The sequence below is a fragment of the Vipera ursinii genome (genome assembly GCF_947247035.1).
Source record: "Vipera ursinii genome assembly, chromosome: 1".
Taxonomy (NCBI): Eukaryota; Metazoa; Chordata; class Lepidosauria; order Squamata; family Viperidae; genus Vipera; species Vipera ursinii.
Genome location: NC_139512.1, coordinates 130403321 through 130415862, shown reverse-complemented (window position 1 = coordinate 130415862; position 12542 = coordinate 130403321). Strand labels below are relative to the sequence as shown.

General features: G+C 38.1%; 1 protein-coding gene across 4 annotated transcripts in view; it reads right to left on the bottom strand.

Annotated features, from left to right (window-relative positions):
- KALRN (kalirin RhoGEF kinase) overlaps positions 1 to 12542 on the bottom strand; it is a gene marked incomplete at its 5' end in the record, with an annotated part of 580305 nt that overhangs the window by 186661 nt on the left and 381102 nt on the right. For all 4 annotated transcript variants that reach the window (XM_083356478.1, XM_083356477.1, XM_083356479.1 and 1 more), the window contains one exon: positions 9855 to 10046. In XM_083356478.1, the coding sequence (XP_083212604.1) occupies positions 9855 to 10046 (192 nt within the window). The remainder of the gene's footprint in view (positions 1 to 9854; positions 10047 to 12542) is intronic.

Sequence of the window (12542 nt, the reverse complement as noted above, 5' to 3'; positions counted from 1 at the left end):
ACCAAAACCTGCTACAGATGGGGGAAATAAAAACCAACCCCCCCCATCCCACTCTCGCTGCCGATCCTCAACAGAAATGCTCACAACAATGAAAACCTCAAACAGGAGGAAGAGCGCCGCCGAACAGGCAGGCAGGCGTCTTGCTCGGCTGTGGCTCAGGAGGCACTTTTTTCAGTGCCATTGTAACTTCGAACAGTCACTAAGCAAACTGTTGTAAGTCAAGGACTACCTGTACTTCATCACTTTTTTCCTTTTTTTTTTTTGGTCATCAAGTTTTTGACATTTTGCTAGGCGACTGGTGGTACTTGGATGTTGCCATATCCTAAAAGTGGTACAATGGGTGAAAGGGTTGAAAAGCCCTGGCCTAAAGCACTTAAGCCAGTGGTTCTCAACCTTTTCTTCACCACAGATACCTTTTGTGGCCATGCATCATAGCCACAGAGCACCTAGATTTAACTCAAGATTTAAATCATAACATTTTTTTGTGAATTCCCTGTGATGACATCAGCCTCCCCCCCCCCGCGGGGTACATGGACCACAGGTTGAAAACTGCTGACTTAAACAAGTGTAATATTAAATAAAATAACATTCAAAAGATTGCCCTGAGATAACTATATACTATGAGTGCATATATAGAATGACTGTCTTTTTTCATTTTTTTTCTTTTCAATTAAAGAGAAAGAATACAGGAGATAAATGAAAGATGCAGTTCTATAATTACCAAAGATAATAGAAAGGCTAACACAAGGATGGGTATGGGCTATTTGGATAATCTTTTGCCATTTGGATCGTTTCTTTGGACAATGATTGATTATGCAGATAAACTCCCATACGCACACACACCAAGGACAAACATATATATATACAGGTGAAACTCGAAAAATTAGAATATTGTGCAAAAGTTCATTGATTTCAGTAATGCAACTTAAAAGGGGAAACTAATATATTAGATAGACTCATTACATGCAAAGCAAGATAGTTCAAGCCGTGATTTGTCATAAATGTGATGATTATGGCGTACAGCTCATGAAAACCCCAAATCCACAATCTCAGAAAATTAGAATATTACATGCAATCAATAAAACAAGGAGTGTACATAGAACAATATCAGACCTCTGAAAAGTATAAGCATGCATATGTACTCAGTACTTGGTTTGGGCCCCTTTTGCAGCAATTACTGCCTCAATGCGGCGTGGCATGGAAGCTATCAGCCTGTGGCACTGCTGAGGTTTTATGGAAGACCAGGATGCTTCAATAGCGGCCTTCAGCTCTTCTGCAATGTTCGGTCTCATGTCTCTCATCTTTCTCTTGGCAATGCCCCATAGATTCTCTATGGGGTTCAGGTCAGGCGAGTTTGCTGGCCAATCAAGCACAGTAATCCCACGGTCATTGAACCAGGTTTTGGTGCTTTTGGCAGTGTGGGCAGGTGCCACATCCTGCTGGAAAATGAAGTCAGCATCCCCATAAAGCTCGTCTGCGGAAGGAAGCATGAAGTGCTCCAAAATCTCCTGGTAGAAGGCTGCGTTGACCCTGGACTTAATGAAGCACAGTGGACCAACACCAGCAGATGACATGGCTCCCCAAATCAACACAGACTGTGGAAACTTCACACTGGACTTCAAGCATCTTGCAGTGTGTGCCTCTCCATTCTTCCTCCAGACTATGGGTCCTTGGTTTCCAAATGAGATGCAAAAGTTGCTCTCATCAGAAAAGAGGACTTTGGACCACTGAGCAACAGACCAGGTCTGTTTTTCTTTAGCCCAGGTAAGACGCTTCTGACGTTGTTGTTGTTCAGGAGTGGCTTGACAAGAGGAATACGACATTTGAAGCCCATGTCCAGGATCTGTCTGTGTGTGGTGGCTCTTGATGCACTGACTCCAGCCTCAGTCCACTCCTTGTGAAAGTCCCCAACACTTTTGAATGGCCTTTTCCTGACAATCCTCTCCAGGCTGCGGTCATCCCTGCTGCTTGTGCACCTTTTTCTTCCACACTTTTCCCTTCTACATAACTTTCTATTAATGTGCTTTGATACAGCACTTTGGGAACTTCTTTTGCAATTACCTTTTGAGGCTTTCCCTCCTTATGGAGGGTGTCAATGATGGTTTTCTGCACAACTGTCAGGTCAGCAGTCTTCCCCATGATTGTGATTCCTACTGAACCAGACTGAGAGACCATCTAAAGGCTCAGGAACCCTTTGCAGGTGTTATGGCTTAATTAGCTGATTAGAGTGCGACACTTTGAGCCTAGAATATTGCACCTTTTCACAATATTCTAATTTTCTGAGATTGTGGATTTGGGGTTTTCATGAGCTGTATGCCATAATCATCACAATTATGACAAATCACGGCTTGAACTATCTTGCTTTGCATGTAATGAGTCTATCTCATATATTAGTTTCCCCTTTTAAGTTGCATTACTGAAATAAATGAACTTTTGCACGATATTCTAATTTTTCAAGTTTCACGTGTGTGTGTGTGTGTGTGTGTGTGTGTGTGTCCCCAGGCCCAGAAGAGGAAAGCTAGGCTAAACAGACAAGAATCACCAGGGGCAAAGCTGGATAAGGTGTAGCTTCCTTGGAACTGGAAAAAACCTGGGAGAAGCCAGCTGTTGAGAGCTTTATAAGGTGGTCTCAATGGCTGAGACAGTTGCTGGAGACCATATTTGTTCACCCTGCCTTGTTCTTCCATATTTGCAACCTGTAACCACTGATGGTTTTCTTGGCTGTATCAACCGTCACTTATTCCACAAGGGTTCTTCTAGCCTCTAGATCTCTCTTGTAATCTGTTATTTCTCATGTTGAGACTGGTTTGAAGAATTCTATGACACCTGTAAGATCTCTGTAGGACTCCTTTTCTGGTTCTGTAGGATTGTTTTTCTGAAGTCCTGCAGGCTTGTTGTTCAGAAAATTTCTCAGTATAGAGATGCGAACTCCAAATAAAATCACCTTTGGAGATCATCTCTATCCCAATAAATCTGTGCATTGACATACATGCACATGGGCATGCATAAATAAGTCAGATCAGAGTACCTTGACAGGCACTTGCATAATATTTACTTATTTTATTTATTAAGCAAATTTATATAGCTGCCCAATCAAACATAGGTGTTTTTGGGCAGCTTACAATATTTGCAAAATAGACAATGACTTCCAATCAAAATTCAGTAACAGAATTTCAGTTTATTCATAATCATTCAGATCTCATCTATTGTGTATGACCTATTTTCATTTACTAGTCTCCCAATAATAGAGTTGGAAGGGACCTTGGAGGTCTTCTAGTCCAACACCTTGCTCAGGCAGGAAACCCTATACCATTTCAGACAAATGGTTGTTCAGGCTCTTCTTAAAAACTTCCAGTCTTGGAGCATTTACAGCTTCTGGAGGCAGGTTGTTCCACTGATTAATTGTTCTAATTGTCAGGAAATTTCTCCTTAGTCCTAGGTTGTGTCTCTCTTTGATTAATTTCCATCCATTGCTTCTTGTCTTGCCTTCAGGTGCTTTGGAGAATAGCTTGACTCCCTCTTCTTTGTGGCAACCCCTGAGATATTGGAACACTGCTATCATGTCACCCCTCGTCCTTCTCTTCATTAAACTAGACATTCCCAATACCAACAACTATTCTTATATGTTTTATCCTCCAGTTCCCTAATCATCTTTGTTGCTCTTCTCTGTACTCTTTCTAGAGTCTCAACATCTTTTTTCCATTGTGGCGATCACAACCAGATGCACTATTCCAAGTGTGGCCTTACCAAGGCATTATAAAGTGGTATTAACACTTCAGGTGATCTTGATTCTATCCCTCTGTTAATGCAGCCTAGTACTGTGATGGTTGTTTTTGGCAGCTGCAGCACATTGCTGGCTCATATTTAAGTGATTGTCCACTAGGACTCCGAGATCCCTTTCATAGTTACCACTTCTGAGCAAGGTACCACCTATACCAGGGGTAGGCAACCTCGGTTCTTTTATGACTCATGGACTTCAACTCCCAGAATTCCTGAGTCAGCTATTGACTCAGGAATTCTGGGAGTTGAAGTCCATGAGTCATAAAAGAGCCGAGGTTGCCTACCCCTGACCTATACTATACCTGTGCATTTGGTTTTTCTTGTCTAAATGTAGAACCTTACTTTTTTCACCATTGAATTTCATTTTGTTAGATAGTACCCAATGTTCAAGTCTGTCAAGATCCTTCTGTATCTTAAACCTGTCTTCTGGAGTGTTGGCTATTCCTTAAGCCTATCTTCTAGAGTGTTGCCAGCTTGGTGTCATCTGCAAATTTGATGAGTTCCCCATCTATGCCCTCATCCAAATCATTGATGAAGATGTTGAAGAGCACTGGGTCCAAAACAGAGCCCTGGGGCACTACACACTTCTCTCCATGTAGATGCAGTTCCATTGAGGACCACATGCTGAGTACAGCCGGTCACCCAGCTACGAATCCATATTGCTCGGTTTTACTTTGAATAATACATACATAGTGTATTTTGCTTAAGTGATTTTTTAGATCTCACATTCTTTTAAGATCAACACCAGAGGCAAGGCTTTAGGAAGAGAAGGAGTCCTTCACTCTACTTGTATTGTATTGTAAGCCGCCCTGAGTCTTCAGAGAAGGGCGGGATATAAATGGGATTAAAAAAAATACTTTCTAGCCAATCTTTCTGAGAAATGAAAGGTGCAGAGGAGCTGAAACAACCTGCAAGCACTATTTCTTGCCATTTTTAGAAGCTCTTTTATTTCCCTAAATAGAAAAATTACAGAATTAAGATGTTGAAATGCTGAATATGGTAGGGTGAAGAAGGCCATGTCGAGAAGGACTCAGTTCATTTTGTTAGAAGAATTCAAATAGAGGAAATCAGGTGTCTGAGATACTTTACTTTAGATTTCTGAATTGAGCAGGTGCTTCGTGTTGATGGTGTAAATTATCTTATCCGATGCTATGAGTCTATGTTTAGCTTTACAATCTAGACAGTTCAGCCTGGCAGGTCAGATCAGACCTGTACATTGGAGTTTTCATATCCCAGCTTTAAGGAGATGTGATGATACATGATTGTGACAAATATTGTAGAATCCAAGAGTCTGGAATCCATTTCCCCAGGCTAAATCCAATACACTCATAGAGGTATCTATGGAGGTGTACAAGCCTTTGGGTGAAGGAGATAACTCTTTCAGACAAAGTATATCAGATTGCCTCTGATTTTCAGACTGCACCAGTGTCTGTCTCTATTGATGTAAACCTGAATGCAAGATCATATGCCGATTTGCTTAAGTGGGAAAAATGTGTTGTAGTGGATCAGATTAAGCAACAAACTTAGTTGTATACAAAGGTATGCAACGAAACAAAAATGGCAGATGATTGTGAACGGCAGGGTGTCTGCTTGCAGCTCTTTAGGCCCAAATGCCATACAGTAGTCCTTCGTGAAATGATTGTTTACTAATTGTCTTTATAAAATAAGTGTCAAGAAAAATATTAAACAGTTTCTTCCTTTTGAATTTATGAAGCAACTTTCTATAGCTTTACCAAATGCAGTTCCATATAATCCATTAATAAATACATTAGCTGCCCCAAACTAAATACTGGCAACATTACCAATGAAGACTATTTGGGAATCGCTACAGAAATAAATGTAATAAATGTCTGTTATGTTATGGTAACAACACCAATATAATTTTGCATTATGGAGGAATACTCTGCTATTGAACTATCTGAATAGATGAATATGACTTCAGCTATGCTTTGGTACTGACATCCAGTGCCCTTGAGAAAGTTAAATGCTGATGTGCATTTGGCCTGACATTTTCAACAGTGATGTTGAATATCAATATGTTGCAGATTGATCCATTAATTCTAAGCAGTCAGGGTATCAGGTTACCAATAATTTGCCATTTTTTAGAAAAAATTAAGGGTACCCAGGAAACTGCTCACTCCTTTAAAGAGCGATAATAAAAATGGTCAACTTATAATTCCTCAACCTATATAAAATTTTTCTATGACTTATAGCTTTAAGAAGACATTATTTCCTGGCTATTATTTCTTCTGTTATCTCTTTATGCATTCATTACTATATTTACTAACTTTCAAGAAAAAAAAGTTCTTAAAAGACACAAGTATTTAAGGGAGTTATACTTCCCATCGATGAACAAAGATCCAACTAAACGATCATAATAAATTTACATTTTATGCACCTCATATTAAATAATATCATGAGAAAGTCAGATACTGTGAAATTGTGACTTTTTAAAGAATGCCTGTCAAGATGCCCTTTTAATAGACTGTCATTATAAATCTAGAGAAAATTAAGAGCAGGAACTGCTATATAAATTCTATGCTAAAAGATTTTTTCCCCCCAATTCTGAATAGTGATAATTAATACCTGAATTTGAGGCTGCTAAGAGATGCAGAGTCCTGCTCAAAATAAGTCTTATTAAGCTATCTGGAAGAACTATAAAGTTTCCACCATTTCCTCTGCCTAAGAACATTCCTCAGACCTTTAGTAAAGGAATGCAGCCAGTCCAGCATGTACATGTTTTCTTTCTGTTCCATCTTATCAATAGTCACAGGACTCTTTATGTGACTTCTGCTGATGTCTGCTGTCTGCAAAGTTAACCTAACAAAAATCATTCAGGGTCAGTCTTTGAAAACCTCTGATGTTTTCCTCCTTCTTTTCTGACAAAATATAAATTCATTTGAACTAATTAGTTTCTCTATTATCTCTGAACTGTTATATATTATCAACAATGTTGAGGAGCAACAAAGATGATTAGGGGGCTAGGGCCTAAAACGTATGAAGAAAGGTTGCTGGAACTGGGTATGTCTACTTTAATGGGAAAAAAAGACCAGGGGGGTCAAGACAGAAGTGTTCCAACATCTAAGGAGCTGCCACGAAGAAGAGGGAGTCAAGCTATTCTCTAAAGCACCTGAAGGCAGGACAAGAAGCAATGGATGGAAACTAACCAAAGAGAGAAGCAACCTGGAACTAAGGAGGAATTTCCTGACAGTTAGAACAATTAACCAGTGGAACAACCTGCCTCCAGAAGTTGTGAATGCTCCAGCACTGGAAGTTTTTAAGTAGATTGGACAACCATTTGTCTGAAATGATATAGGGCTTCCTGCCTGAGCAGAGAGATGGACTAGAAGTCCTCCAAGGTTTCTTCCAATTCTATCATTCTGTATTCTGAACTATTTATTCAGACTAACTATTAGAAGGAAAATAGTGCCACAGGGCACAATTCAATATAAAGACAGTTCTAGTGTAAGTTTTCCATCTATCTGTCCATCTATCTATCTATCCATCCATCCATCCAGATCCTATTTTCATTATTTTTACAAATAATTCAAGGGGCAAACATATTCAACAATTCTTCCTCTTCCTATTTTCCCCATGACAATAACAACCCTGTGAGATGGGCTGGGTTGGGAAATATGACTGGCCTAAGGTTACCCTGCTGTTTTTCATGTATAAGGTGGGACTTGAACCAAAGAGTCTCTTGCTTTCTGGCCTGGTGCTTTAACCAGTAGACCAAACTGGATCTCAGTTTATAATAATAAAGTAATAATGGTTATAGGAGCATGCACCTAAAACTTGCAATTAAACAATCTGTGTTTGCCTGTTTGACAAATCACGATCTGCCATAATATGGTTTGCTCAGTTTTGGATTAAGCACAATGCATAAAGCCAACCATATAATGAACATTTAACGAACCATGGTTGAAAAGTATAACTAAGTAGTGGTGGTTAGTTAGTTAGGCACCAAGCTTGAAACCAGGAGACTGTGTATTCTAGTCCCTCCTTGGGAATAAATGCCAGCTAGATGACCTTGGGTCAGTTGCTCTCTCTCTCAGCCCAACTCACCTCCCAGGGCTGTTGTTGTGAGGAAAATAGGAGGAAGAAAGAGTATTAGATATGTTTGAGTTGTTTATAAAAATAATAAAGGAAGAATATAAAATAAGTAAATAAATAAATGTGAGGTCTGAAGCCAGTCCATATCAATGTGATACATGAATCATGAAAGAAATCTAACTTCTGTCCACAATTAAAAGCTGTTTATGCCACTCATCTGGCATTTTTAGTACAAAAGTCACTTGCCTCCCACCACATGATGTGTCACCAAATATATAGAATAAAATAGAACAGAACAGAACAGAACAGAACAGAACAGAATAGAATAACAGAGTTGGAAGGGACCTTGGAGGTCTTCTAGTCTAACCCCCTGCTCAGGCAGGAAACCCTATACTATTTCAGACAAATGGTTGTCCAATCTCTTCTTAAAAACTTCCAGTGTTGGAGCCCTCACAGCCTCTGGAGGTAAGTTGTTCTACTGATTAATTGTTCCAACTGTCAGGAAATTTCTTCTTAGTTCTAGGTTGCTTCTCTCCTTGATTAGTTTCCATCCGTTGCTTCTTGTCCTGCCTTCAGGTGCTTTGGAGAATAGCCTGATTCCCTCTTCTTTGTGGCAATCCCTGATATGGTCCAGCCCCAGCATATACCCTCAGTTACAGTACTTATCCCCTTAAAGGTGTTTATTTCTTGGTATCAATTATTATATTACATTATTTTCAGGTTTGACAGGGAATAATATGTGCAGTTTATAATCCCCATTTTTTTCTGGCTGATTTTATTGCTTTACTTATTGATATTTACCTGAATGTTATGCTACCATTTTAAAGCTTATACTTCTGTGATAATGGAACTTAATTCTTTCTCTTTTATTGCACATGAGTGCTGGAACAAGTAGCATCTTCTGTTTATGTTGTTGTTTTTTAGTCAAAATTCTTTGTATGCATTTCACCTCACTATTTTGATATTGTGAATTCAACTTTGGATATTAACATATTTATTTCCCACTTGCAGGTTAATGACTGCAATAAAATTGTTTATAATTTTTACACATTATTTGTTTATAGTACCCAATCCTGTTTTCAAAAGTTACTTGAAGTCCTTTAGTTTGAAAATGGAAAAATGTAGAGTATGCTTTAGTTATACCCCTCAGGCTCTTAGTTTCAATGTCCTCTAAGTCTGCTGAAAAAGTGTCCTATTTTTATACATTTTGAACATTGTTCACTTGTATTAAAACAGCATTTAGTCTAGTCCTGAGGAAGCCACAGAAAACTGAAAGGGACATATACGCAGAACCTAGTTTGAGTAGAATGGAATCAAAGCTAGCTCCTTTAGCCGATACTTGTTAGAAACAGTGGTAAAGCAGAGAGGTGCTTCAGTAAAATTCAATTGCCTAAGAAATTTAAGAAACAATAATCACATTGTCTTTTAAAGAACTCAAACCATAAAGCAGATCTTTTTTCTCCATGTGGATGAGCTTCCACGTAGCCTGGACCATTACATTCAAAAAAGAAAAGTTTATCAATTCCTCTTGCAGACCTTTATGCTTCTTTGAAGAATTCTCCAGATCAGTGGAGGACATGAAATGGTGGATGTAAAGAGAAGGAGGAAACTGAATACATTTATCTCTTTCTACTTGGAAAAAAACATTCTGAGAAGAAATCTACAGAGTTGATATTCCAGTTACACCATACAGATGAAAGGTCTACTCCATTGCCTATAAACTTCACACAAACACTAAATATTAGTAATCAGTGTTAACATGCACATTGCTATTTTGTTATGGAAGTTCAGCTAGATAGGCAAACAGACAACATTTCAACTTTCCTTTATAGTTAGGCTGCAACTCCAATAGGGAGACTTGTAACCTTTATATAATTTGGCAGGTTTTCTGAGCTTTAATTTTATATAATCTAAGTTTATTTTAGTATGCCTTGAGCAATATGGACATCTTTTGCTATGTTCCATACTTGAAACATAGGTCCAACAGTATCTGAATTTCTGTTACATTTCAGGCATCTTACCTCTTTGGTATGAGTGTGGAAGGAGACAGACATATCCAAAAGAAGTTTCCTCTGTTCCACTCTCCTAACGAAGTCCTGAATCCGGACTTCTAGATGCCGTGCTGCTTTGTAAATCTCTTCAGGATCACATTCCCCAGTCTGAGCCAGTTGCTCTGCTGCTTCCAGTAGCTTGTCTGCATTAGTATAGGTATTCTACCAATACACAATAAAAATAAACTCCAAATCACAAAACTCTACTCATTAATCCTCAGAGAAAATACTTCCAGAATTCAGGAAGAGAAACCAGCATTTTAACATGACCGCAATTGTGATGTGATTGGAAAAGGAGTCAGCAAAAATTCACACTGAATAAATCTTCAGATAATTATTGAAAACAATTCTTATTTGAAATGTGCACACTTTTCCACTGCTTGCTTTTTTTGTGAGCTTCAGGAAACTCAGCCTACGGTGATCTGCGGGATCTTCCAAAGACCATCTAAAGAAGCAACTCAGAGTTAACTACTTCATTGGTGGCCGTGGTCTCCTGGGAGATATTTCACAACACATTTGGTTGTGAAGGAGGGCTGATGGCTAACAGGTTGCAACATGTAAAGTACATGCACTGGAAAATTATCTCAGGAAAACATGTTGCCTTTTTTAATTGCATTTATGAACCGTCTAAGGAAGAACACCATCTGAAAGATTCTAACTCCATCCAGGGTAGTTACCACTATCCTTAAGTATTTATAGAATTTTCATTTCATCTCTTAGGAGTTCTGACATGTGCAAGGAGCAATCTACACATTCCCAACTGCAGTACAGAAACTGAAAGAGGAAATTATGGAGTTATTTCGCATTGCATTACAGAAATTAGGAATCTGTACCCTGTATGGACACGTAAGTTCATTATAGTCCTTTCCAAAATATTTATACCATTCCTATATTCTATGTATCTGTTTTTAATAAGGTACTAATAGCCAACAAGAATCCACAAGACTATGATTTTTATTTTTTTAAATGATTGATGGGTTGCAAAGATAATAATTTAATTTAAATGTCAAATTTATATTTAAAATGTTAAAATGTGTTATCATCCACTTGAACCCTTTTGTGACAGAAGTGAAATGTGATGCTGTCTATACCAAGATCTACGAAAAACCTAAATATTTTTCAAGAAGACTGAAAAAGAAAAATATATTGTTTTACTGCCTAAACAGAATTGTTTCAAATGCCGGACTCAAGCTTCAAGAATTAATTCAGTAAAACCTCTGACAGACTTCATTGCTACAGAAAATTTTGTCTAAGAAGAAAGAAATATTCCTTGAGAAAACATTTCCACCATTGGTGGAAATATGTGCCTTCTTTGACACCACATTTCCAGCAAGTTGGGGATGTTCCCAAAAACATTTTGGCGAGCCTGGCCTGCGGTAAATGCCAACAATATGCCATTTTATATATATTTTCTTTGTATGCTATTGACCATGTTAACTTAATGATCTTAACCCAAATTTCGCTCCACCTCTCAATAGCTATTGAGCAACCTAAATCTCTCACCCAGGCATGGATCAAGGCCTTCCCGCCCATAAGATCTTATCATCCACTCCCAACAAAATCCTATCCAGGGTATGGAGCTCTCGACAAATTCCAGGCCTCTGCCTGTCCTTCGTGTATTTACTACTAATTTGCAGATAGGTCCACCAATCTAAATTTAACCCCTGTTCCTGAAGTGATAACTTTGTTTTTAAGTTCCCATTTAGATCTAATAACTCTTTATAAGTCAACTTTTTCTCAAAATTGTATAATGTCGGATAGATCACAGCTTCCAGGGGTGAGGTCCAAGGTGGCACTTTATTATAATATATGGTGGACCTGTCGAGAGGCTATGAACTTCTGGAAGAATATTCAGAAATGGCTAAGTAAGATGTTGGGATACCATATACAATTGTGTCCTGAGGTATTTTTATTGGGGATAAGACCACAAAATATAAATAGAACTGCGTGGTACCTGTTGTTACATATAACCACTGCTGCAAGATTGGTGTGGGCCCAATATTGGAAGATGGATGTTAGCCCACCTGACCAAATAGTAATTCAGAAAATAATGAACTGTGTGGAATCAGATCGGCTTACTATGATGTTAAGCGGACGAGAGGACACAGATTATTATTTGTCTTGGAGTCAATGGTACAATTGGATGTCAAAAAGAGCTATTAGTTGAACTTTATTACTTGTTATATGCAATAATTTTTTCCTTTCTTGGTGGTTGCTTTCTTATATGTAACAGGACAACCTTATTTCCTCCTCGCAATGTGATGTAAACCGCTATTGACTTAATGTTTGCTTGATACATAAATAAAGAAATTTTTTTAAAAAAAACAAAACATTTCCACAGAACTTGATATTCATCTGAACTGAACTGATAAAAGTGTCCAGAAATAAAGATTTTTTATATAATAATGTTAAATAGATATAACACATTGATGGTAATATTAATGAAATTATATAAGAGAAAAGTAGGGCAAACTAAATATAATTCCAGTAATTAGCAGAAAAAAGTAGCAGTGCTAATAGAGATAGTAATAGTAGGAGAAAGATTACGGCCCTTCCATGTTACCGTATGTTTGTAAGAATCTTTTAAATCTTTATGTTCATAGTCATTCTAAGATGAGTCTGATAAAAAGATATAACCAACTAATATGTAGTTAAGGT